Source organism: Dipodomys merriami, unplaced genomic scaffold (genome assembly GCF_024711535.1).
Source record: "Dipodomys merriami isolate MVZ:Mamm:240054 unplaced genomic scaffold, mDipMer1.0.p SCAF_7, whole genome shotgun sequence".
NCBI lineage: Eukaryota > Metazoa > Chordata > Mammalia > Rodentia > Heteromyidae > Dipodomys > Dipodomys merriami.
Window position 1 is genome coordinate 37,715,790 of NW_027206290.1, and position 23,855 is coordinate 37,739,644.

The 23,855-nt window shown below is 33.5% G+C and overlaps 1 protein-coding gene across 10 annotated transcripts in view; it reads right to left on the bottom strand.

Annotated features, from left to right (window-relative positions):
* Positions 1-227: 227 nt before the first annotated feature.
* Sh3glb1 (SH3 domain containing GRB2 like, endophilin B1) overlaps positions 228-23,855 on the bottom strand; it is a 32,461-nt gene continuing 8,833 nt past the window's right edge. The window contains exons 2-11 of one of the 10 annotated variants that reach the window (XM_070006357.1): positions 21,978-22,119; positions 18,948-19,076; positions 16,178-16,311; positions 13,934-14,026; positions 9,390-9,473; positions 7,866-7,889; positions 5,529-5,618; positions 4,882-4,982; positions 1,224-1,452; positions 228-690 (exon numbers count right to left, since the gene is read on the bottom strand). In XM_070006357.1, the coding sequence (XP_069862458.1) occupies positions 583-690; positions 1,224-1,452; positions 4,882-4,982; positions 5,529-5,618; positions 7,866-7,889; positions 9,390-9,473; positions 13,934-14,026; positions 16,178-16,311; positions 18,948-19,076; positions 21,978-22,119 (1,134 nt within the window). In that variant the 3' untranslated portion in view covers positions 228-582. The remainder of the gene's footprint in view (positions 691-1,223; positions 1,453-4,881; positions 4,983-5,528; positions 5,619-7,865; positions 7,890-9,389; positions 9,474-13,933; positions 14,027-16,177; positions 16,312-18,947; positions 19,077-21,977; positions 22,120-23,855) is intronic. The other 9 variants (XM_070006361.1, XM_070006358.1, XM_070006362.1 and 6 more) reach the window with 9 other exon arrangements.

The window sequence follows — 23,855 nt, forward strand, 5'->3', positions numbered from 1 at the left end:
TCTCCCCAGTATGCTCAACCTATTAAAAGCACAATATTGAAATAATTTATTTCTGCTGGGCTCAAGGTAAAAATGGTTTAACTGAATTTGTTTTTGGACGTATTCAAAAACATTATTTTTCACAAAAAAGATTTCTATCTTAGAGCATTTTAAAAACCAAAAGTTGAAAACAAATTTTAACTGTATTCTTTGGCTATTAATTATCCCTCGTAAATGAGCCAATGATATCAAATTCACAATACATTTATTTTACATAAAAGAAAAGCTTGCTGTTAATGAAAAATTTAGTAGAAAACAATTCTTCTGCTTCAAGTTGGAGCTCAAAAGTAGAGTTGTATATTAATGAAACTTCAGTAGAAAGAGACTTTTATAAGAAAACATTTGTGGCATGAAAATTCTAATGTAAATTGTGTAATGAAATATTTACCATGCAATTTTATTAGCAGAACGAATAATTTCTAATGGCTGTTTTTTTTCAATCTCTTAAGACATTAACATGGACGATACTTAAATCTGCTTTATTTAGAATTACTTGTATATAAATATGGTGTCATGATGGGTAATCTTTCTTAGTCTCCCTATTTAATTGAGCAGTTCTAAGTAGGTAATTGGCACCTTGCCCTTCTGATTTCCTCTTTCCCCCATTAGCCAGTCTGAATCCATTCCAATGATACTGAACACAGTGATCACCTACAAAATAAAAATTTCAAGTAATTAACTATACTAAAAAATAAACACATACCAAAAAAGACATATTTAACTTCTCTAAACTGTTATTGTTAAATAACTTTAACATTATCAATTGTGCTGATAAAGAATTTTATTGGATGCAGATTTATATACAACTACTCAGCAGTTAAAAGTTTAAAGTATCTGTGACATTCTATGACAAATAACAAAATCTTATGTCTATATAAATATCTGAAATCTATGAAATACTTGTGATAAACTATTTCCAGATAAGCAACAAGAAATGTCTTTTTTTCTTTACTTATGGTACTGGGGAAATAACAGTATCTTATGTCTATATAAATATCTGAAATCTATGAAATACTTGTGATAAACTATTCCAGATAAGCAACAAGAAATGTCTTTTTTTCTTTACTTATGGTACTGGGGTTTGAACTCAGATACTTATATAGGCACTGGAGCCTTATCTCCAGCCCTTGAACCTTCATTTTATAATATCTGTTACATATATTTCTTTCACCCACATTACCCACCTCATCAGCCAAAAGTGATAGTTCGGTACTGTTTGCAGCATCATAATCGTAGAGAACCCTGGCCTTCCTGCTGCCACTTGACTCTTTAAGGTCACTGATGTTAGGAGAGGAGATTACTAGGCCACTTGTTGAAGCCATGGCAGAAGAACCAATCACATTTGGTAAAGCAGATGGCACAGGTGTCCCAGCATTGTGATTGTTGTTACAAAGATAACTGGAAGGAAAACTGCTGAAAAGAAAACAGCCATTACTAATTTCCAAGCGGTTAAAGCTTCTCACTATCACCACTGGGTGGCACTGTCTGCTCACCACCAATCTCAACTGAAAGAATTTACAGATGCTTTTAATTTAATACTGTAATGACAAAGTGTGTTGTCTGGCTTCCTCATCTTTCTTGGGCCAGTTAGAGACAATTTAAGTTGTATTTAAATATAAATCCTTAAAAGTTTGTTTCAAAATTGTCTTTAATACTTTAGATTTTTTTTTTTGGGGGGGGGGGTCCGGTCGTGGGGCCTGAACTCTGGGCCTGGGTGCTGTCCCTCAGCTTTCAGCTCAAGGCTCTACCACTTGAGCCACAGCGCCACTTCTGGCTTTTTTTGTCTGCTTATGTGGTGCTGAGGAACTGAACCCAGAGCAGGCAAGGCAAGCGCTCTACCATTGAGCCACCTTCCCAGCCCCCAATACTTTAGATTTTTAAGTGGCTATTTCCTCCACCCCCGAAGATGGTTTATCCTTAAAACACTGTTAAGAACTCCTATTAGAATGTATTTTTATCTGTCTCCTCTCTTTATTAACTGTTTAAAAAAAATCAGTGAAAAGCTACATATTACAAGTTTTCCTAATTCACATTCAAGTGGTGTAACTATAATTAAAATGAATACAAGAGTAAATAGGAAAATACAGAAACATTACTTTTATTTTATTTTTGCCAGTCCTGGGGCTTTAACTCAAGAGGGCCTGGACACTGTCCCTGAGATTCTTTGGCTCAAGGCTAGGACTCTATCACTTGATCTACAACAACACTACTTCTGGCTTTTTCTGTTTATGTGGTACTGAGGAATTGAACCCAGGGCTTCATGCATGCTAGTCAAGCACTCTACCACTAAGCCACATTCCCAGCTCAACCCTACCAATATTTTATTCATACCTGTAATTACTTATGATAATTTCATTTTGGCATATGCCTCTCTCTAATGCCATTTACAACACTGTATTTACTTGATAAAAATTCCAAATTTACCTGTACTCAGTATGCATGCATCTATTGTGAGAGCAAAAAAAAATAATAAAACCATGTTGTAAAGCCAGGTTCCAATGGATCATTCCTTTAATCCTAGGTAGTCAGGAGGCTGAGATCTAAGAATCATGTTTCAAAGGCAGCCTCAGTAGAGAAGTCACTGAGATTCTCAACTCCAATTAATTACCAAAAAGCTGGAAGGTGAGCTGTGGTTCAAGTGGTAGAGAACTATCCTTGAACACAAAAGTTCAGGACTCACTCAGCACTCAGGCCCTGAGTTGAAATCCTAGGACAGACACAAAAATCCACATACAAAAAAAATAACAACAAACTCCCATGTTATTAGGTGATTGTAGAGCCTCAAAACGGCTCTATAATACTACTTGGCAATTTATATTCTCTAGTCCATTCACTTTCTGTTCTCCCTTAAATCCCAGAAATTCTCCCAACTTATGTTCAGTTGATGAGTTTGATGATTTTTAACTGAAAAGAAAAAGACTTTTGAAACATTTTTTTTTGGTGCCAGTACTGGGGCTTGAACTCAGGGCCTGGTACTCTCCCTTAGCTTTTTTTGTTCAAGGCAACTCTCTACAACTTAAGCCACAGTTCCACTTCTAGCATTTTGCTGGTTCGTGGGAGACAAGATTCTCTTGGATTTGTTTGCCTTGCCTGGTTTCAAAGTGGGATCCTCAGATTTTAGCCTCTTGTGTAGGTAGGATTACAGGCAAGAACTACTGATTCCTTGCCTTGAAACGATTCATCTTGATTATTTCCTCTCAATTACCATGAATCGCTCTTCTGCTTTAATTGTTCTATAAATCCAAACCTGCTTGCCATACTTAAGACCATAGCATACATGGATAGTATGACTTTTCTTAACTACTCTAGACTCATCAACTGCCCTAATCCTTAACTTCATAATATGTCATAATGAGCTACTACATTTTCTTTCCTCTAGCCTTTTTGTAAACAGGTTCCTAGTTTGTATGGAATATTCCTGCCCCCCCCTTTTTTTAATCTAGAGTACTACTAAAAAACTTCCATCTAGAAAATTTTGCCAGACACTTCTGACTCACAGATGTCCTTAAGCATTTTGCCCTTCTTATACTTTTCCACTTATTGTGCTTCTACCTAGACTTTTGAGTGTTTTGAGAATGGAGACCAATCTGCTTTTTATTATTTCAGTTTCACCTTATGAGTGCCATAAAGGCAAGCACTTTGGCATTCTTTGCTTGCTAATTTAACTGTAAAATATAAAACAGTGCTTGGCATATTGTTAAGTATTCCATAAACATCTGATGAATGATTGAGTTATATACTTTACAAACTATCATTTTATTTTAAAATATATTAACAGCTAGGTACCAGTGGCTCATCCCTATAATCCTAGATTCTCAAGAGGCTGATATCAGAGGATTGATATTTGAAGCTAACTTGGGTCGTGAAGTTTTCAAGACTCCATCTCCATTTAACAAGAATAAAGAAAAAGGCTGGGCCAGAGGCATATTTCAAGTGGATAAGTGCTAACCATGAGCAATCAAGGTGAGAAAGATCAAGAGGCACTGAGTTCAAATCCTGAAGATACACACATATATTAGTATATTGAAACAAGTACGTCAGTGTGTCAGAGGTTTTATAGAATATTCTATAATAAGCAAGTAATTAACAAATTTAAATTAGTTTTTTTTTTTTTGAAGGTCGTGGAGCCTGGGTGCTGTCCCTCAGCTCTTCAGCTCAAGGCTAGTACTCCTACCATTTGAGCCACAGTGCCACTTTCGGCTTTTTTTTTTTTTTTTTCCTTTTTCTGCTTATGTGGTGCTAAGGAATCAAACCCAGGGCCTCATGCATGCAAGGCAAGCACTCTACCACTAACCATCTTCCCAGCTCCAAATTAGTTTACTTTTAAGCATCAATATAGCTATTTCTTCCTTAGCAGAAAATATCCAACAGGAAGAGAAAAGAGAAACAACAAACATCTTTCAGCCTGGGCACTGTTCCTCAGCTCTTCAGCTAAAGGTGAGCGCTCTACCACTTAAGCCACAGCACCACTTTATTTTCTGGTGGTTTATTGGAGATAAAGAGTCTCAACACTTTCCTGGATGTACTGGCTTTGAACTACGATCCTCAGATCTCAGCCTCCTGAATAGCTAGGATTATAGGTGTGAGCCACTGGCACCTGGCTTCAAGTATTTTTAAATACTAAACAGATACTCAAATTATCTTCTTGTCACTTGTTAAATCCTTATGTGCCAGAAAATCTCAAAATGTTTTATTACCTAAGAAGCTTGAGAATTATTATAAAAATACAATACTTTATACACTAATAAAAACCTTTAATTTTTCAAATCCTCATCTTTTTATATTAGTTCATATACATAAGTTTCTTATCAGGACTTTTATATGAGAAAAGGAAATGTCCACCTTCCCAGTTGTTTTTGGAGGTCTAACATGTACTGGTAACACTGGGCATAGTAAGTCATCTGGGCTTCTACAAAGTCATTCAGACAGCGGAGATGATGGGCCTGTAAAGGAAAAGTTACATAGTAAGTCATCTGGGCTTCTACAAAGTCATTCAGACAGTGGAGATGATGGGCCTGTAAAGGAAAAGTTACAGTCAGTTCTTAGCAGCTCTTAAGGGGCAAGGGACGGTCAGAAGACAACACTGCAATGAGACTCATTTACCTAGCATCTTATTATAAGGCTTATTAGGATTGACCCTGGTGAACAGTTCCAGTAACCAAGTTTGCTTAGTCAATAAAAAGCCAAAAAGACAATTTGGTAAGGTTTGGAGAAGTGATGAGTTATATACCAAAAAAACTTTAAATATATCTTAGAAAATGCCAGTTTAAATTTCCTAGATAAGTGACTGAAAAGCAAGTTCAGTTTTTTTACTCTCCACACAGTTTTAGAATTATCAGTCCTTTTTTTATTTGCTTGTTTGTATGAGATGGGCTCTTGTGTAGTTCAGACTGACGGTGAATTCACAGCCCTCCTGCCCTGGCCTCCCAGGTACTACATAAAAATGAAGGTGTTTTGCTCCAAATAAATTCTAGTGAATAAATACTCACATGTGTACTGCTGATTCCTTCTAGCAGAAGTCTGGTAATTTCTGCTTGACGATCAAATTCACTTTGAGTTATTCTTACTTCCTGTTCAGACTTAAATTAGGAAACAGTTTTAGAATCTCATTAGAAGACTTACCTATTTTATTTACACTCATTTAGATTGTTAAAATTCACCAAATCCCAAATTATATCTAGTAATTTCAGATTCTGCTTAGGCTCTAAATTGCTCTATGATTTCTAGACTTTACCTTTTCTGAATCACTCAGCCACAATACAGTGATTCCTTACCAGCATTTGACTCAAAAGAATCAATGCCAAAGTTTAATGTTGTTCTCATAAAACCCTAGAAAACTTTAGATAGACAGTTGTCAATGTACTTTCAAGTATCTAGTTTGCTAATTTTTTTTTTATACAAAATCTCAGGATTGTATATAATCTCATTGTTTTGTAGATAAAATAATTGTCAAATACCTCTTAATTACTACTTTTTTTTGGGTAGGTTGTGGGCCTGAACTCTGGGCCTGGGTGCTGTCCCTCAGCTCTTCAGCTCAAAGCTAGCACTCAATCTTCCACTTGAGCCACAGCACCATTTCCAGCTTTTTTCTTTTTGCTTATGTGGTGCTGAGGAATCGAACCCAGGGCCTCATGCATGCAAGGCAAGCACTCTACCACTGAGCCACCTTCCCAGCCCCTTAATTACTACTTTTTTTTACTTCAAAAGTAGTCTTCAATTTGATTTCTACCCTCTTGTGACCAAACACTTAAATGTTATAGTTCTTAGGTTACTCCAAAGAATTCTTTGTCCTATATTTTAAAATTTCTAAACTACATCAAATAGGCATTCAGCAGAAATACTACCTGTCAAGATAACTGGTACTTAACTAGTTAATCCAGGCTGTATGACAGTATACCACGAGTTAAGCATACAGTAAGATTTCTCTTAAGATGTGACTTGTAAAATGGACAAGAATCTGTTGGTTTATGACATCAGAATTATATATAAGCTATAAATTTTTGCTGTAATAATTTTTGTTATTGCCATCTACATCTTTATGGGCCTAAGTCTAAAATATTCCAGGAAGATGAAATTTTTTAATTTATACAATTTCAAATTATAAAAATTCCAACTACAAAATGCTAGAAGACCATAGAAAAACTCTTCAAATCCATTTTGACATATTTTCTTATGTAACTATATAATATAAACATTCATTTCATGATTATTTACAGCTACTTCCAAAACTTGTAGAAGGTGCAATATCAAGTCAGATACATATTTTTGGGGTCAGGGCGTGCCTATCCACAAAAGGGAAGACACTAGAGGTTTTCCTGTTGTAACTTATTTCTCTGTTCTCTTCATGCTAAGAGGGAAGTTCAGGAGGAAATCAGAAGCCAGGATGGAAGCAAACTAAATTGGTCAAAATATTCACAAATGGTGATGAGAGCTTAAGAATTTCACAAAGAATTTCCAAGCCACGGAAACAATAGCTCAATAACCTATGCAAGAAACAGACTATAACCAGCAATCCTACTACTGGTGTATAAACTACAAAGTTAAAGTTTGTAAAGCTATTAAAAGTTAGAGACATTGCTGTCACCTGTTCTTGGTCCCTAGCATCAGATTCATCTAGAAGATGATTTTGGTAGGGCTGAGCATGGAGAGTAATGAAAAATCCTTCTCAAGACCTACTATTTGAAACAAATATGCACTAATGTCATAATTTAATTCTTTAAATTCTTGCTTTGTTATTTGCTTTCCCAGCTCAGATATTAAAGTTGTAACACACAGGCAGAGGGACTACAAACATAAGTAATATAGACAGCTTCTAGAAATAACAGTCTGACATTGAGGGAAAGGACAAAAACCAATAGCTCCAATTGTTACATCAGGGATATTTGTAATTATGATCTTAACTGTAAGTAAAGTGAAATACTTGTCATCCTGTATTTAATAAGGCTGTAAAGTCCACATTTTAGAGATATTTTCTACTAAGGTGAAAAATTAGCTTCGGTACTGGAGACAACAAACTTCAGTTTTAAAATAATTATCAATGAACAGGTACTGATTGTCTTTTAGCAAGGCACTATAAATCTACAAATTTAATTGTTCTCTAGGATTCATCATGGTGTGTGTAAACCACACCCCTGCAGTCTTTTTCTACTGCTCTATGGAACTGCTATTAGCCAAACAGACTTGAACATTAATCCTTAACTTTCAAATTTTTAAGATACAGAAAAACTGATTGTGACTGGCTCCAAGCTGGTGCTCAATAAATACTTAGTGAATGAATGGCAATTAAATTCTTGTTTCAGAATTCTGTAGTTTAATGATTTACTTACTTTTGTCACTTCCTCTGCCCAAATCTAGCCAGCATTAAAAATCAGAGAAAGATATAGAGCATGAAAGAAAGTTGGAATTTAACATTTTCTACAATTATAGAAAAATGCATTTCAATTTAAATGGCATACTTTTTCCAGAATCATAAATTATACACAGTAGTAACTAAATCAGTAAACAATATTTTGAGTATGCCTTTTATATGTATCATTATGATCAAGTGAAAATCTGTATTAACTGAATTACAGCTTTCCCATTTTGGAAATATCTAGCTTGTATTAGTATGAGTTCTCTCAACTATAAAATGAAATGTTTGGGATAATTTTAAATTTCTTCCAGGCATAAATTATAAAATTTTAGGAAATGAAAAATAAAACAAGGATATATGGAGACTAGATACTGTTGATATAGTCATTTTAGAGATAATTAATGTAAAATAAAATGAATTTATAATCACCAGATTTAACTATATATGACTATAAGTAGACAACATATAAAATAAATACTTAGCACATTATATAAGCAAAGCATTGCTAATTGTTAGGATAGTTTTACCTCAAATAAAAAATTCCTACAATTTATATACTCAATTAGCAATGACTGAAATATTTTCATGCTTTTCATTTACCTAGATAGGACAATGGAAATGCATTCTCTTGCTATCTAAGGAAAAGCCCTAATTTAGACAGGGCTTCAATAATTATAAGTTAAAAAAATCAAATATGAATGCAAGAAACATTTTTTTCTGCTTTTAGTTCAATGCTATAGAATAAAACAAGTTAATTTACTGCAAGTTTAACTGTAATGCAGATTTCATGCCACTTCTAAATGAGCATCAGTGTATAATACTAAGACTACTAATTTATATGGTTAATAAATGAATTTTCTATGCTTGCATTTTACAATTTCCTATTGTAATAAAATTTAAAAAGTTCTAATATCAAAAGTTTCCTCAAACTGAGCTCAATATGTACATTCAATAATACAAACAATTCTCGTTCTCAATTTTTCCCCAGGCCATCACCATCCTGAAAGTGAGTTAGCACAGGATGTGGAATGGACATGACCACTGTAGGAATTATCAACCTCCAGGAGTTTGTGTTAGCCTAAATTAGCAGAAGAAAATAATTTCTTTGGGTTTGTAAATAGTAAGTTTTGAAGCTACCAAGAATCAAAGTCAATTTGTATACCTTTACTTTTTTACAAGTAAGATAAAGCTTGTTAATTTTCAGTGCCCAAAGTAAAAATACAAGGTGCTAGCTTAAATTAGTATATTTTATTGGGTACATAAAAACATTTTATCTCTATACTTGTAACATTTGTATCTGGCATCAATATATTGGGCAATTAGAACATATACCATCACCTTCCACCCCCTCTCCCAAATTTCAAGGTCATTTTAACCAATATGCTTTCCTAGATATAGTGAATGCATGACTTGTACTATTATTTTAGTTTTATATGCAGCTAATAACAAGAGAAGGCACTTTTATTCAAGATGTAGAAAACACAGTAGGCCAACAAACCTTCAGCCATTTTACATGCAGGAAGTTGAGCATGTAAAAGAAATTTACCATGTTATCTCCTTCAGGGCGAGCTGAGTTTAGTTGCTTAAGTGCATAGGCAAGAGACAAAGAACACATTATACCAATGAACACAGTGAAACAAGATTACTTCTGCACAATAAAGCAAACACTAAACAAGCATTAAAAAGGCAAATAAAATGTTTTATTTAAAAAATACAACTGTATTTATTATTCTATGAAATTTCATATGGTGATGCTTACTCAATTTTCTCAAAGGTCAAATTTTCAAATAAAACAGATTTAATACTTAATTTTAAATTAGTCTCATTTTGGGAAGGCATATTACTTATAAATTGCTAATTAGCTGAAGTTATTGTTTTCACCTAAGTGAAAACTTCTGCCTACCCACACCCTACTTCCAAACTCATTTCTGTGTTATAAATATATGATTGCTTCAACCATGTTCTTTTTGAATCAGCCTCAACTAGGTTTTGCCATACACTTTAAATTCAAACATGTACATAGACTCAAGTTAGGGTTATAGCATGGTGCTATGCTATAAATGTTACTGAAATTGCAGGCTAAAGATTTAGACTGCTGTGGAAATATTTAAGTGTGTAGAGGGAATATGTGTTGTGTGAGGTATCTAAATAAATGTTTTCCATCAAATTTGGATGCTCAAATAGCAGGTCGAAATCTCTAAATACTGCAGAACTTTGAAGCCAGCTAGTATGTTTTCTCATTAATGATATTAGATTAAGATTAGGTTATGGCAGGGCACTGGTGGTCCACACCTAAAATCCTAGCTATGGAAGAGGCTGAGATCTGAAGACCATGGTTCAAAGTCAGCCTGGGCAGGAAAGTCCATGAGACTCTAATCTCCAAATAAGCCAGAAGTGAAGCTGTGGCTCAAGTGGTAGAGTGTTAACCTGGAGTACAAAAGTTCAGGGACAGGGCCCAGGCCCTGAATTCAAGCCCCAGGATCAGCATAAGAAAAGAAAAAGACAGATGTAAGTACAATGTAGTTTAATTATACTTCATCATTGTACCTCTCGCCTATGGCAGTTTTTTATTTTTTAGGTTTGAGACTGAACCTAAGACTTCAGGAGTTTATTGAGCCCCCTTCCCAGCCCAAGTTTTACTGTACCTACAACTATTTGTAAAACTATACTTTTATTTATTCACTGTGAAACAACTGACTTTTATGTTAAACTAGACTATTTTGAGAAATGTGTTTGATATTACCATTCTTGATATACTAATAAGTAAAATAATGTATTAAAACAGCAAGATTGGATATAAGCAAAAAAAAATTTTTTTTTTACTGATAGGTCTGTCACCAAAAAATTTAATCTAGGGTTAGGCAACGTGGCTCACACCTGTGATCCCAGGTACTCAGGGGGCAGAGATTAGGCAGCTAGTCTTGAGGAGAAAAAATTGAGACCTCCCAACAACAAACAGGTCAGGTGTGTTGGAGTACACAACAAATCAGCCAAGCTTGGTACTGCCTTCTTGTAAGTAAAGCTTTGCAGGAGGCCTTAGATAAAGAGTACAGTTAAAACGTTATAGAAAAATAAGTAGAAAGGGTAGGGAGCATAGCTCAAGGGGCTGAGTGCCTGCCTACTATGAGACCCTGAATTCAAACTCCACTACTATCAAAAAAGAAAAAATGTCTATTCTAATTCAATAAACTGAGGACTGAGTATGTTGCATTATTTACCTCTGAATCCTTCCCATTACAGTACATTTCACAAAATTCACACTCAAAAATAAAGAATGTAACCATGAGGTCACAGAAAACTATTAAAATGAAAGCTTCTACAAAAAGTAGTGCCACGTGTAAGTTTCAAACCTTACTGGTAAATCAGAAATTAAATAAAGTCTGGAGTTAGATTAACCTTTTCAGTTGCCAAGTAGGAACTAAGAAAGGTGTCAAAAAGGAAAAGAGCAAAACTCTAAATGATTTCTATTATTTTGTATTATTTATATAGAGAAAGAAACAAACAGAAACAAAAAAAACCCAAAGAAACAAAAAAAATCACCAAATACAACATTCTTTAATGTTTTTTGTAGAAAACAAAGACAACTTTTCCTACCCAAAGCAATTCATACTTAATTGATATAATGTTTCAAATAAGTTGATTACCTAGAGGAAGTAAGTTGATTATCTAGAGGAAGGAATAAGACTAAAACCAGAAAAAATGAGCTTTTGTCTAAACTAGTATCTTTACTATTTGGCTATAAAGAGTTTTACATAACTGAAATTCTAGAAAATTGTGTATAAATGAAATTGTTGGATTATGTCACTTGTATATCTTTAAAGCTTAATTTTAAACAAAAATTTCCACAGAAAAAAAATTTGTCCTCCAAAATACACAGCACCGAAAAATTGCCAATATTTCCCCTACATGTTTTAAAAACAAAGCTCTCAAAACTTGTCTACTTTTATATTTATTTCTTATGGCAACGGGGTTTGAATTTAGGGCCTGAACTTGCTTGGCTTGCTTTATGGGCTGGCATTCTACCACTTGAGCCACATCTCTAGCCTAGCTTTTTGCTGGTTACTTTTGGAAACAGAATCTAGTGGACTTTCTTGCTTCAACTACTTAGAACCAAGATCTTCCAGATCTCATACTTCTGAGTAGCTAGGATTCTAGTCATGCACCACTGATGCCTAGCTTATTATTCAGGTATTTTTTTTAAAGTTTTTGTTCTAGTTCCAATGTTTATTTCTAAATAATATTTAACTTTTTCCTGGTTATAAAATTAGTGTCTTAAAAACCAATTTGTGTTTATAAATTGCAAGGTCTTTTGCTGTTTACAAGTTTTGTTTTTTTTTTTTTTAAACAGAACCCAGGGCATAGACCAAGCTAAGTAAGCAGTTTATTACCTGGGCCACCTGACCAGCCCTACTATATTAAAGTTTAATTCATCTGTTTAGTGAATTAAAGTTAAATTCATCTGTTTAAGGAATTAACACTGTGGTTATGATGTCACGGTAAATTTTGAAGTGAAAAAAATTGAATTTGAAATTAATATCTTATCAGAGATAGCTCTTCTCCAGCAGTTACTAGTACAAAAATCTCCAAAAAGGAAATCCAATAGAAAAAGCATATTTTAGCTGGGTTTTAATTGTTCACACGTATAATCCTACCTATTCAGGAGGCTGAAATCTAAGGATCACAGTTTGAAGCTAACCTGGGCAGAAAAGACCTTAAGATACTTATCTCCAATAAACTACTCAGAAAAAGCCAGAAATGATGCTGTGGCTCAAGTGGTAGATTGCTAGCTTTGAGCACAAAAAGTCCCAGGCCCTGAGTTCAAGCCCCAGGACTGTCAAAAAGAAAAAGTACATATTGCTTATAAAAGGTATTGGGGTAGTATCATGTTATCACTGAGTAACACCAAGCTTTAAATTTCACTCTATACTATCTCAACCTAATTAAGAAAACTGACTTTTACCAGCACTGTATTAATATATTCAACTAAGGAAATGATTTCTGACAGCAGTACAGAGTTAGAAATAGAGGCTAGAATTCTGCTTCTCAACAAAAACATATTCCTTTTCGAATTAAGAATTTGTTAGCTTTCTCTAACAAAACTGTAACTGTTTATACTGTACAACAGTAAAAGTATTCTAGTTTAACTCTGAATAACCTTTTTTAACTTTGGACTGAAAATATAAATAGTAGTTAGATTAGCTAAAAAGCTTGTAAGACCTTAAAAAGTTATATATAACCGGGTGCTAGTAGCTTATGCCTGTAATCCTAGCTACTTCAGGAGGCTAAGGTCTGAGGAGCATGGTTTTGAAGCAAGCAAGCTCAGGCAGGAAAGTCTGAGAGTCTATCTCCAATAAATTACCCAAAAAGGAAGCAGAGATATGGCTCAAGCCTTGAGCAAAAGAAGCTCAGAGATAGTTCCCAGGCCCAGAGTTCAAGTGTCAAGACTGGATAAAATATAGTTATACATTAATATATATATATATATATATATATACATAATATATATATATAATTGAATCATTTTCAAATTTAATGTAATTTGAAAAAAAATGTGAAGTTGAGTTTTTGAAAACTATACTGGAACTTAATTTATCCAAATGGGTTTCTCTCCCTTCAAAATAGCTACTTGGGAGTCTAGGCTGCCACTTTTTGAATCCTTTTAAAACTATTCTTGGTGATAACCCCTTAACAATCTGAGTCAGATATAGGAATTAAATTTATTTAACTTTTAGGCTACATACTTAGGTTCTCAAACTTGGTATTTTCTCATGTTAATTAAATTCACTACTGAGGATACTTAAATCATGCTTCAGCCCTTAGGAGGTACTGTGTTTATAGACAACAGTAGATTTGCCTCTTCATAGGACTACTCTGTGATGACTTGGGTGTATTAAGTTCTGATAAATTTATTTAAAACAAAACTAAGACTCTAAAATCATATTTTCTAAATGACAGTCTGCAACTTACATGTTAGCAAAATATTGCACAAATTTTAAAGTTATTTAATCTTAGTTTTTATTTAAAAAGAAAAATACTACTTACTGAACTTTTAGCTTCTGCAGTTTTTGCCTTTTTTAGTCTGGTTTTTGCAGCATCCAGATCCAGTCTCTTATTTTGTAACAGTTTCCTTTCTTTCTATATATAGTAGAAAAGAAAAAAATCTTAGCCTTTATAACTGAAACAGAAAGAATACACAAATTTCATCTACTACCTTTCATTAAATACGTGTACCATCTGATAAGATTTATGATTATAAAATTCTCTATAGAGTGACTATGCAGATATTTTTCTTTCTCCCTTTCTTTTAGCATTTTTCATTTTAAAATGAGCTAGACATTTTAGACATTCTGCATATAGCTGGAGAATCTGGCATAAAAGCAAAAGAATATGAGCTCTAATGATCTGACAGTCTGTTTTCCTGCCTCTAGAGAACACGTGGCAGTATTTTTTTGGTTGATAAACTTAGGTGGTGTCACTAGTGTCTTCTGAGTAAAGCCAATGATTCTACTAAACAAATTACAATGCAACACAGTTACTACAACAAAGACTCATTTGGCCCACAATGTTGGTGATGGCCAAGTCCAGAAACCTTAAAACTATCATGGATTATCTACAAAGTACTTAAAGTGAAGGAAAAATAAACCTAGGGCAAGGTTCCTTGATATACTATGTGATTTATTTCATAGACTGGAAGTTTATTCTTAATGCATCATAGCAGTAATGTAATGCAACTGCTCTAAAACAGAATTTCAAACATAAACTATGAATAATAAGCAGAGTACCACTGGCTCCCACTTGTAATCCTAGCTACTCTGAAGGCTGAGATATGAGGATTGCAGTTCAAAGTCAACCCAGGCAGCAAAGTCTGTGAGAGTCTTATCACCAATTAACTACCAAAAAGCTGGAACTGGAGCCATGGCTCAAGTGATAGCGCACTAGACTTCAGCAAAACGAAAACCAAAACCTCAGGGACAGCACCTAGGCCCTGGGTTCAAGCTCCAGGACTGGCACAAAAAAAAAAAAAAGAAAGCATGAACAACAAACATTAATATTTTAGAATTCCTCAAGCTTCTGTGTAAAAGTCAAGTTGACTATAACTGCCTGTTTTCTTAGATTCCATACATTAATATCTTTTAAATCCTATTTAGTAGTTCTTTTATCAATTCAAATACTTTACAGAGAAATAAATTCACTGCAAATACACCGATTAAAAGCTTCTCTATTTTGTAACAATGAATATGTGAATTTCAGAAATATCAGTATCTTATTTAAAAAGGATAGGATCATAGCAAGTTGACTGAATTCATTAGGGACTAACTGTATAAATAACACTGATTTTAATAGTAGATTTACATAAATGTAATTATTTGAAAATAAAGCTGTATAATTATGGCAACACATGAGAATAGTTGTTTTGTCCTTTTCAACCTGTACTAACATCCTTTTGTATAATAAATTATTATATGCAATTAGCAGAAATCTTAAAAGCTATAAAATGTCTTTTGTGAAAATATGAAGCAATAACTATATTCTAATTTAATTCAACAATGCCCACTTTTCTTATCTTTCTCCTTTTTGTAAATATACAATGATGTCTCAGGTAAAATGTGAATCTGACCTTCTAACCACTTCACTCAGCCCATATATAGACAAATAATCCAGCATTAACTCAAAATAAATATACAACATAAATTATGAACCTCTCCCACCTCAAAAAGTAAAGGAAATATGAAAATTAAAGTCTAAAGTTGTATTTACAACAAAAGCAACAAAAATCCTAGGGAAAAAAAATCTACCAAGATTCACATCGCTAACAGAAAAAGTAAGTTGAAAAATAAAGGTTAACCGATAAGGTTTAGTGAAGGAAGAACAGCTTTAATTTTTATACTTTGGAAAAAAAATACTATGAAAAAACTTCCAGGATGCACGTGGAGATAAAGGATAGTAGCAGAAATATACATTCCAATAAGTTTCTAGCTTGAGTTTAAATAACTCACAATGACTATCTTGTACTCTTGACAAATTCATGGAATAGTTGGGAAAATATAGATTTCAGTGCTGTAATAAGTGAGAATGGATGTAAAGACATCTTTATAACAGAATCGATGTTATTAACAGTCCATTATTTTAGTTTAGCTTTGGTGTTTGGAGACTATACTGACTTAGAATATTTAAAGTGTTCTAATCTGCTATACTTGCAGTCATTAAAAAGAAAATTATTCATTAAAAATTAAGCATGTATGTAAACTACTAAAGAAAAAAGACAGGGAACATTTTCCAACTCACTGCAATTGTTTTGTAATCTCCTTCTATAAAGTTTCTTAAAGGGGTAAGAAAATTTAAGGCTGATGTTTGAATTAACTCTCTGTCAGCTGTTCCAATTCGTTTTTGTGTTTCTCCACATTTAATAAGGGCATTACCTGCAAAGGAAAAAACAATTAGTGACTGGTTAGAAATCTAAAAATCATATAAAGATATTTCACCTTTTAGGTAAGCTTAAAAGTTATTTGTCCCTTTTTTGTCAGTAATGTAATGGTTTATTTAAAAGTAAATATAAGAAAAACATCTAAATGAGAAAGACAAATTTTCTATCATATCATTTAATTGCACAAATTCTACCAATAGTTTTAAAGAGAACAGTTACAGAATAATTTTTAGTCACTGTTCAAACAGTGTAGTTATACTCAGAAAAACAAACCCGGGCTAATAAATAATGCTGAATGGCGTATTTTTGTATATTTTAAGAAAACATGTTTTATTCTACCTTTACCTTATATTTAAATAGATTATAGCATAGTTGCTGCAAAGTAGAGTTAAAAAGCAGAGCAGAGGGCTGGGAAGGTGGCTCAGTGGTAGAGTGCTTGCCTTGCATGCATGAGGCCCAGGGCTCGATTCCTCAGCACCACATAAGCAGAGAAAGCCAGAGGTGCTGTGGTTCACATGGTAGAGTTCTAGCCTTGAGCTGAAGAGCTGAGGACAGTGCTCAGGCCCAGAGTTTAGGCCCCAGGCCCGGCAAAAAAAAAAAAAAAAAAAAAAGCAGAGCAAAAGCTGGGTTTGAGACTCTCATCTGTACTCCTAGCTACTCAGGAGGCTGAGCTCTGAGGATCAAATTTCAAAGCCAGCCCAGGAATGAAAGTCCATGAGATCTTCAATTAACTTCCAAAAAGTTGGAAGTGGCACTGTGGCTCAAGTGGTAGAGCACTAGCCACGAACCTCGAGTGAAGAAACTTAGGGACAGCGCTCAGGCCCAAGTTCAAGCTCAGGAGCAGTGCACACGTTGTGTGCACACATGCACACAACGTGTACACATGTGTACACACACAAGGGAGCAGAGCAGAAAGGAACCTCAGATCAGAGTTAGTTTCAGTTTTCCTAATTATTCCTTCAGGTTATAATGTTTAGGTCAGATTGGTAAGGAAAGTAATTAGCTGGAAAAAGATATGCATTTCAAATGCCAGCTATGTGATTAGGGATTACTTAATTTCTTCAAGCCTGGGTTACCTTGTGTTTAAAATGGAGACAACAGAATCTATGTTAAAACAGGATATATTCTTGGTGAATACTTGTACTCTCAGAATTTAGTCAGATGAGGCATAAGGATCTTGAGTTCAAAGTCAAGCTGGGCCACATGTTTGAATTCTGTCTCAAAAAGCTAAAACAACTTGAAGACTTATGGCTATAACATGTAAATATATTGTGTAGTGTTTAGCCCAATGCCTGGATACTCATTTCACTTTTACTACGTTAGCCCAGGCTAATAATCAGAATACATTTCCCAGAATTACTAGAGGTATATACAGACTAAGCAAGTTAAAAAAAGGAGAAACTATAAAAACATTTTTATTCTGTGCTGATCCTGGGGCTTGCACTCAGGGCCTAACTGCTGTCCTTGAGCTTCTTTGGCTCAAGGCTAGTTCTCTACCACTTCAGCACCAGCACCGCTTCTAGCCTTTTCTGAGTAGTCTATTGGAGATAAGAGTCTTACAGACTTTTCTGCCCAGGCTGGCTTCAAACCTCAGTCCTCAGATCTCAGCCTTCTGAGTAGTTAGGATTACAAGCATGAGCCACCAGTGCCCGACTATAAAAGCTTTTCTAATGTGTTTTTGGTTGAACAGGCCTTTAGCTTGGTAAATGAAGGAGCTGGTCTCCTTCACATACCGTTAAGGATGGAGAACAAAAAAGCAATAAAACATGTTTAATATATTTTTCCAAAAATTAATTAAAATTTAGAGGTAGTCTCAAGTTTAAGTATTTTCAGACATTTGAAAGAATTAGAATTTGAAGAATATACTGTAAATATCTCAGTGTTGTACATCTAAGAAGCCATTCAATAGATTTATAACTAGCAAAACTTGACATTAATGTAATTCAAGAATTTAAGAGCTATTTCATAAACCAAATCTGTAGAAATTCATTAAATCTACCTATCATTTCATAGTCAAAAAAGGACCAATTTCTAATGCAGTCTTAAAGAGAATTATTGGCTATATAAATCAGAAAGTCTCATGTTGTTATAAAATTAGCTATGAGTGATAATAAAGATGTAAAATGTTAGCTCTAGAGCTGCAAATTTAAAAGTACAGCAACTGAAATGAAATGTAATCCAAACATACAGAGTTATTATCCACTGTTAATTATTTTGGGGTACTAATTAAGCAAAATTTAAATAAAAGCACCATATACTATGTGTAAAGCACTTTAACAGTAAAGAAATACTCATACAAGAAAGCATTAAAAAGAAAAAAAGCAAATAGAGGATACATATATAAACAGCTGTAATATAACACAAGAAGTCTGAAACAGATTTGTTTGGAAGATCAGTGAGAATACAAGTAAAACATTCATTTAATTCTTTTGAAACTAAGAATGATGTGAATTCTCTTAACTAAATACATACTTAAATGTATTAAATATTAAACTTTTCAATTGTTGGTCACTTCTATTTTCTACATTTCAAAAATTTAACATAATAAAGTTAGCCAGTGATATCTTTAAGGAGTAAAAAATTTCAATGTAAGGATATTTTTTTTATCAGAATCTTTTGGTCTTTGCTTACCATAAGCTGTTCCTGGGCCAAACTCAGTCCCTGCATCAATCATATATTGTCCCAAAAGTTCTGGGTTGTTTACACGACTTGGTGCTTTTCTATCCAGTTTCTCATAAACAAACTCTTCTATTCTGGCATCTAAAAGAAAGGTTAAAATTACTAATAGTTTCAAAAAAGCAAGAAGTCCTGGGTATGAAAGTTATCCCTGTAATCCTAGCACCTGAGAGGCAGAGGCAGGAGAACTGGTAGCTCAGGTCAGCCTGAGCTATAAAAGCAAGAGCCTGGCTAAAAAGAATTTAAGTGATTGTTTGCAACTCTTACCAGCAATTTATTCCCCCTTAAATAAGAAATTATCATCCACTCAAGTACATATTTCATATATACATTTAATATATAATTTGTTAGTGTATTATATAGATCTAAGAAACTTACATTTTAGAAATTCCTTAATATGTCTAGGCACAAAAATACTTTAAAATAAAGCTAAATACAAGAGTTTTTGAGATTTTGTTTCAGAAGAGGATTTATAGTATTTAACTACTGAAGTCATCATTGCCTTATTTTTAAACTCTAACCTACAAATTTCAATATCTTTTTTTTAAGCTAGTAAATTGTCTAAAAAAACCAAAGATTCCCATTTAACACCATTAGTATGATCATGCACTCACTTTCTCTTGCCAAGTCTAAATATAGACAGAGGAGCTTAAGAACTGGAACAATCTAGGCTTGGAATAGTCTTAGAAGTACAAAGCCTTTGCTTTAGTTATGCTTAAAGTACATAGGTTTGCAGGTATTATCCCTGAACATGCATTCATTTAAAAGATTTAATTGTTAAAAATACAAGACAAAGGATAAAAGTAGTAACAGACATTAGAGAATAAATGAGTAAAAAAAAAAACAAACAACTAGAAAAGCCTAATAATGGTTGGTTAGGGTGATATTTAAGACCCAAGAAATTCACATTTACATTACTAACAGCAAGGTACTTCAGTATTAAATAGATAAAAATTTCAGAAACAAAAGTACGCATAACTTAAAATTACAATCCAAAATTCAGCTACATCAAATATGTTCCTTGTAAGTACTACACTGTGTATTGATTCCTATGTAATATAATTTTCACATAGTGCACTAAAAATTTATTGTGTTGAATCAGTAACAGAAATTCTCCAGAAGAAGGTAAAAGGTTTAGCTGCAGTACATAAAAGGGTTAATTTATAATACATGAAATACATGCACTATAGTAAGCCTGCCTTATTTATATACCATGAAGTTTGACCAAGCATGGTAAAAAAAAAAAAAAAAAAAAAGCAGAAGAAAATTGAAAACCAAATTAATGTATCTGTACACATTACATAGCTTTTAATGTGAAGAAACTCTCAGTCAGTATTACCTTATTGTCAGTTGTACCTAAACTATGCATGTTCTGCTGTCTGCCTGCCCTCAAGGGTGCCCAAAAAGCACAGTAAAAAGTTAATATGTTTAATTGAAGTGATAAGTGAAAATTTTAGATTTGTTGAAAGGTGGTATATCTTTAGCAGAAGAACTTTGCATCCTGAGTATTTGTAGTTATTTTTCCAGGTGGTTTCCTTGGAACCATATATCCATAGGAATTTGGAATGATACTTCCTTTAGTAGAAGATTCTGACACAAAAATCACAAAAAGCAGAATTTAAGCATTAGTTAAAAACAAAGAGTAATTCAATTTCAAAACAAGCATTTAGGAAATGTTAATGAAATTTTTCCGATTGATTTTTAGTCTAACTGCTTTTTCCCCAATCTTGTCAAATTTCAAAGACCTTCTGATTTGATCCAGTTTTAACCAAATCTTTGGTATATTAATAAGTAACTGACTCATTTTAAAATGAATTCAAAAGGTCATAATTCATTCAATAGGTCATAAAATCTTAAGAATGCAAGCAATCCTGCTTTAGTGTAATACATGTATATATACATACCTCATTTCTGGAAAGAATATAGCTTATGAAAAATCAAACACTAACAATAACAAAGCTAAAGATGTGGCTTCTGAGGCAGAACATCAATTGTGAGCAAAAAAGACAAGTGTGTACAAGGCACTGAGTTCAAATCCTAGAACTAGCACAAAAACAAAAAGAAAAACCAAGGCTTATAGGTCAAAGAAAATGTGACTGATCATCCAATACTGATGTAACTTTATATCAAGAAGCAAAAACTTGTTTCTACTGCACATTAATGAAGACAGGAGAATGGGCAGGGGCAGGAGGGGGATTATACTGTATTCTCACTAACTCATATGTAAGAGTTTATTTTCCATTCAGAAAAATAAGTGTGGAGACATACATGTTTTTTATGGGGGATCTCTGTATAGAATAAGGAATGAGAGAGAAAATGTCTGTTACTTTTTAAAAGTGTCCTGGTACGTAATTTAGATGGACTTAAACGAGTAAGTAATATTACATGAGCCAAAGACAATAAGCTTCACTCCAGGGGCAGATGGCTTATTTATAAAGGTAATTTTAACTTAACTGTCAGGGACTTACTAGTAGTTTTTGCAATACTGGGAGTTTTATTACCTAAAAGTAAGTAAGTTCATAGCATTTTATAACATGGTCACTTAGCACCCATGTTTTGATACTTAAAGCTTATAGTGAAAAGGCCATCAATACTTCTATAGTTTTAGTCATGTTCCACTTCTAATTAACTATGCTGTATTGGATAAGAGGCTAACTGGAAAATTTCATTCAACAAGTAATTATTGTCATCGACTTGAATAACTGAAAAAATCTCATAGATATCTGAAAATCAAAGAGAATAACTTATGTAAAAATATAAAACTTAAAATTTTGGATTCAGTAAAGGTCTGAATAATGTTATTTGTAAATTTCTTAGAGAATAAACAAAGGTGTTTTATCATTTCATCTTTTTCCAAACACACATGCACGCATGCACACATGCCAAAGACCTTAACGCCACAAAAATTGTATTTGTAACATTAAGAAAACCCACTAACAATATTTTAATCAAATTAGATTATAGGTTAAAAAAAAAACTTCTTACTTGGGTTTGGCTGCAATAATACTTCTGTTTGTTTCATTATTTTTTCTGTCCATATTTTGGTACATTCAGCTTTGCTAAGAAGGTTTTCTAAGTGAGCATCCAATTCTGTCTTCTCTGCTTGGCCAAGCTTTTCTTCTGTAAACTGTAATTATTAAAAAAAAATATATGTATATATATAAAACCTCAAATGCAAACAAATTATTTCAATCAGTAAAAACCAAACTCAAAGTCAGGTGCTAGTGGCTCATGCCTGTAACCCTAGCTACTCAGAAGGCTGAGAACTCTACCATGGTTGGAAACTAGCTCAGGCAGGAAAAGTCTTGTGAGACTCTTATCTTCAAGTAAATCACAGAATAAGACAAAAGTGGAGCTGTGGCTCAAGTGGTGGAATACTAGCCTTGAGCAAAAGGAGCTCAGGGACAGAGCTTAGGCCAGAGATCAAGCCTCTGGATTGGCAAAAACAAAACAAAACTCACAAATCCAAATAATCATAAATAAGCAAATGTGCTTCTAGTTTGTTGGAATGGTAATAAAAAATGACTAATCTGATAGATATGAATTCAAATCCTGACTGCACTGCTGTATTATTACCTGAGAAAGAACTGTATATGTTTTTAGTAACCACTGTCATAAAAGCAAGACAATAAATACCTTTTCAATTTTTCAAAACAAGAACCTTGCTATCAGAGAGAAAACTTTCCCCAAATCCTAACTTTTAACAACATTTAAACTCAGTAACTTAAAAAAATGGTAATTATTAAACATATTTTAGTCATTTCTAACCTGTTTCCTTAATTCTAGTATGTTATAAAATATCTGATAGACAAAGTTAAGAATTTTTTGGTGCCAGTCTTGGGGCTTAAGTTTAACATTTTATATAGTTAAAAAAAAATAGGCCTGAAAGTTTGTGCTTCTTAGATAATACTTTTTCAATTAGTTCCCTATTTAAGAGACCACTCTATTCAAAATCTGGAAATTTTTATTTCAAGTTAAAAAGGATTCTTTATTATGATTTATTTATTGATACTTTAATCATGCTCAAGTTATGTAAAATATGAGATGCTCTGGAAAAGTGGTATTTGTTATTAAGTATATATTCCAGAAATTCATTCATTTATTGATTGTTTATTTTCTAATTTTTGTGATGGTACAGGGCTTGAACTCAGGGCAAGATCTTGCTTAGCTTTTTCTGTTCAAGGCTGGTGCTCTATCATTTGAGCTATGTCTCCACTTTGGGCTTTTTGCTGGTTAAATACAGAGTCTCAGACTTGTATACCTGGGTTGGCTTTGAACCACAATTTTCATATTTCAGCCTCCTGAGCGGCTAGGATTACAGACATGAGCCATCATTGCCCAGTTGTATAGAGATAGAAATCATAAAATGTAGTTACTATATTGAATGGGCCAATTTTTATTATATTGAGTGTGCTGGTGTTTGAGAAAAGATAGCACTGCCTACAAGGTAGAAAGGAAAAAAAGTTATGACTTTATGGAGCCTTCTGAAAACTTCTAATTAAACAGTACAGGTGATGACTCAAGCAGTTTGTCATGTATAATTTTCCTTTAAAACATATGATTTTTCTTCTCATCACAGGCATCTAGCTCCCATTCCATGCTCAACCATGACTCATTTTTTGCTAACAGAGCAATATTTCCTTGACTTCTCCTTTGCATCCCTTAAAATCTCTTCTGCTGTTCTATTTTCTGAGTTTTATTACTTGTTTCTCTGGGCTACTCCAAACCAACAAGCCTAGCTTATCTTCTTTTTATTAAAATTGTTTTGGTTTTTCCACTCTTCTGGTACTGAGGTTAACTTGGGACTTTGTATTGCTTGTTATTTGTGAGATAGGGTCTCACTTTATGCTTGAGCTGGACTGT